The following is a 3222-nucleotide window of genomic DNA, read 5'->3' as shown; positions in this document are numbered from 1 at the left end:
GTTTCACCGTGTTAGCCAGGATGGTCTCGATCTCCTGACCTCGTGATCCGCCCGTCTCGGCCTCCCAAAGTGCTGGGATTACAGGCTTGAGCCACCGCGCCCGGCCCAAAGACTTGTCTTAAATTAGCCAGGCATGGTGGCACATGCCTGTAATCCCAGCTACTCGGGAGGCTGAGGCAGGAGAATAGCTTGATCTCGGGAGGCGGAGGTTGCAGTCAGCCGAGATCACGCCACTGCAATCCAGCCTGGACAACAGAATGAGACTCCATCTCAAAAAAAACAAAAGACCTATCTTGAGTTTCTGTGTAAAAAAAAGATGATACTGCTGGGCGAGGAGACTCACGTCTGTAATTTCAGCAATTTGGGAGGCTGTGGCGGCCGGATCACTTGAGCCCAGGAGTTTGAGACCAGTCTGGGCAACATGGGAAAACACTGTCTCTACAAAAAACAAAAATTAACTGGGCATGGTGGCTTGCATCTATCGTGCCAGCTACTCAGGATGCTGAGCTGGAAGGATCACTTGAGCCCAGGAGGTGGAGGCTGCAGTGAACTGTGAACATACCACTGCACTCCAGCCTGGGTGACAGAGTGAGACTCTGTCTCAAAAAAAAAAAAGGAAGAAAGAAAAAAAGAAGATACTGAAAAATGAAGGCCCCTAGTCAAAATAATGAGATTAGCTTTTGACTAAACTCAGGATTTTAAAAGGGAATACTTCAATGTGTGATAATCTCATTTTTGAAAGGAAAGAAGCAGAGCTTCCACATCTCTAAAGCCTTAACTTAAAGGAGAAATAGATATTTCAAGAGGTAATTTTATGAAGTAATTAAATAGTAAAATATATTTTATTAACAATGCCTATGGTTATGTAAAATAGGCAGTGCCAATTAGCTGACACTAAACTAGCTTCTTGGCCTGGTGCAGTGGCTCACACCTGTAATCCAAACACTTTGGGAGGCTGAGGCGGGTGGATCGCTTGGGCTCAGGAGTTCAAGACCAGCCTGGGCAATGTATCAAAACCCCCTTTCTACAAAACATACAAAAATTAGCTAGGCATGGTGGTGTGTGCCTGTAGTCCCAGACACTCAGGAGGCGGAGGCATGAGAATCATGTGAACCCAGGAGGTGGAGTTTGCAGTGAGCCATGATCATGCCACTGCACTCCAGCCTGGGCAACAGAGCAAGACTGTGTCTCAAATAATTAATAAACAAGTTTCCTTTTCAAGAAAAGGAATAAATTAAGTCATAAGTCCTAAAAGCCCATCCTACTTTAAAATTGTTTATTCAAGTTCAGATGAAAAGAGTGGACTAGTAGGCCACTGAAGTGCTTTAGAGTCTCCCGTGCCTGCACTAATTTTAGAAGGTTGTGCATTTTATGATTCGGATTTCAGAGCGATTGAGAATGGGGTGTTGAACAGTACAAGGCAAGCTCTGCAGTAGGTAATGGATTGATGACACTGGATTTAGCAAGTCTGAACAGTTTAAAGGAAGTTTCTGAATGTGTTTTTTGTAGTTAAAATACTCAAAACATTCATTGTCACATTTTATTTTTAAATTGCAGGTAAACAAGTGAGAACCAAACTTTCACAGGCATTTAATCATTGGCTGAAAGTTCCAGAGGACAAGCTACAGGTATTAGGCAACTCTAATCTTATTAATCCCCAAGAAATTAATAGCTGTCACATAAAAATATTCCTAGTTCTTGATTGAATTTAGTCCTCATGCAAGATATTATTTTATATTGAGGTTGCTAAATATTTATTGTGAAAATTAACACCTGAGACTTTCATAATCTGTTAATTAAACTGAGTATATAAGTTTTGAATAGTTCAAATAAGTGACATTTTCAATTCTTTTTTATTAGATTATTATTGAAGTGACAGAAATGTTGCATAATGCCAGTTTACTCATTGATGATATCGAAGACAACTCAAAACTCCGACGTGGCTTTCCAGTGGCCCACAGCATCTATGGAATCCCATCTGTCATCAATTCTGCAAATTACGTATATTTCCTTGGCTTGGAGAAAGTCTTAACCCTTGATCACCCAGATGCAGTGAAGCTTTTTACCCGCCAGCTTTTGGAACTCCATCAGGGACAAGGCCTAGATATTTACTGGAGGGATAATTACACTTGTCCCACTGAAGAAGAATATAAAGCTATGGTGCTGCAGAAAACAGGTGGACTGTTTGGATTAGCAGTAGGTCTCATGCAGTTGTTCTCTGATTACAAGGAAGATTTAAAACCACTACTTAATACACTTGGGCTCTTTTTCCAAATTAGGGATGATTATGCTAATCTGCACTCCAAAGAATATAGTGAAAACAAAAGTTTTTGTGAAGATCTAACAGAGGGAAAGTTCTCATTTCCTACTATTCATGCTATTTGGTCGAGGCCTGAAAGTACCCAGGTGCAGAATATCTTGCGCCAGAGAACAGAAAACATAGATATTAAAAAATACTGTGTACATTATCTTGAGGATGTAGGTTCTTTTGAATATACTCGTAATACTCTTAGAGAGCTTGAATCTAAAGCCTATAAACAGATTGATGCACGTGGTGGGAACCCTGAGCTAGTAGCCCTAATAAAGCACTTAAGTAAGATGTTCAAAGAAGAAAATGAATAATGTTAAGCCATTCTTGACTGGGCCTCATAGCTTATTTTAGTCAATTTTTTTTGTCTTTTAGCCTTAACCACCTTCTAAAAAATTTGTTATTCTCCAGAAACAGAATAAATAGGTGAGTAGGGGTGATGCAAGTGAATTCGTTTTCATTTAAAAGCCCCTCTGTACAGATAATCAAAATTCAAAGTTGAAAGAATCAAAAGAAGCCACAGTTATGTAGGTCTGATTTGAATGTCATAATTGCAGTGACAGGACATTACCACCAGCTCTACCCTACTATCATTAATGTTGTGTTTATTCCGTTAATAAAAAAGACTCGCTTCCAGGAATTTTTATCCGTACACTTTCTAACTGTACTATCTGGGCAGTTCCAAGCCAGATTGTTTTAGCTAGCTGGCCCAAAGACCACAAATCTCTTTTCTTCCTAAATGCTGCTGCAAAGAATATCTCACTGTCACCTCTGGAAACCCCCCACTGAAGTCTTCTTTGAAAAGGCTGATACGATAAACAGTAAGCACTCTAGCACTCTGGTCCTTTTTCTTAATGTTTTCCTTTTTTCCTTCCTCTCCACCCCACAAGTTTTGCTTTTTTTTTTTTTTTTTT

At 40.0% G+C, this 3222-nt stretch overlaps 1 protein-coding gene across 4 annotated transcripts in view; it reads left to right on the top strand.

Annotated features, from left to right (window-relative positions):
- Positions 1-2948, top strand: part of GGPS1 (geranylgeranyl diphosphate synthase 1) — a 16828-nt gene extending 13880 nt beyond the window's left edge. For all 4 annotated transcript variants that reach the window (XM_017862263.1, XM_017862261.1, XM_017862262.1 and 1 more), the window contains exons 3-4: positions 1558-1628; positions 1861-2948. In XM_017862263.1, the coding sequence (XP_017717752.1) occupies positions 1558-1628; positions 1861-2622 (833 nt within the window). In that variant the 3' untranslated portion in view covers positions 2623-2948. The remainder of the gene's footprint in view (positions 1-1557; positions 1629-1860) is intronic.
- Positions 2949-3222: the final 274 nt, after the last annotated feature.

The sequence above is a fragment of the Rhinopithecus bieti genome, unplaced genomic scaffold (genome assembly GCF_001698545.2).
Source record: "Rhinopithecus bieti isolate Rb0 unplaced genomic scaffold, ASM169854v2 scaffold_57691, whole genome shotgun sequence".
NCBI lineage: Eukaryota > Metazoa > Chordata > Mammalia > Primates > Cercopithecidae > Rhinopithecus > Rhinopithecus bieti.
The sequence above is the reverse complement of the archived record's forward strand: the minus strand, read 5'-3'. Positions and strand labels throughout refer to the sequence as shown.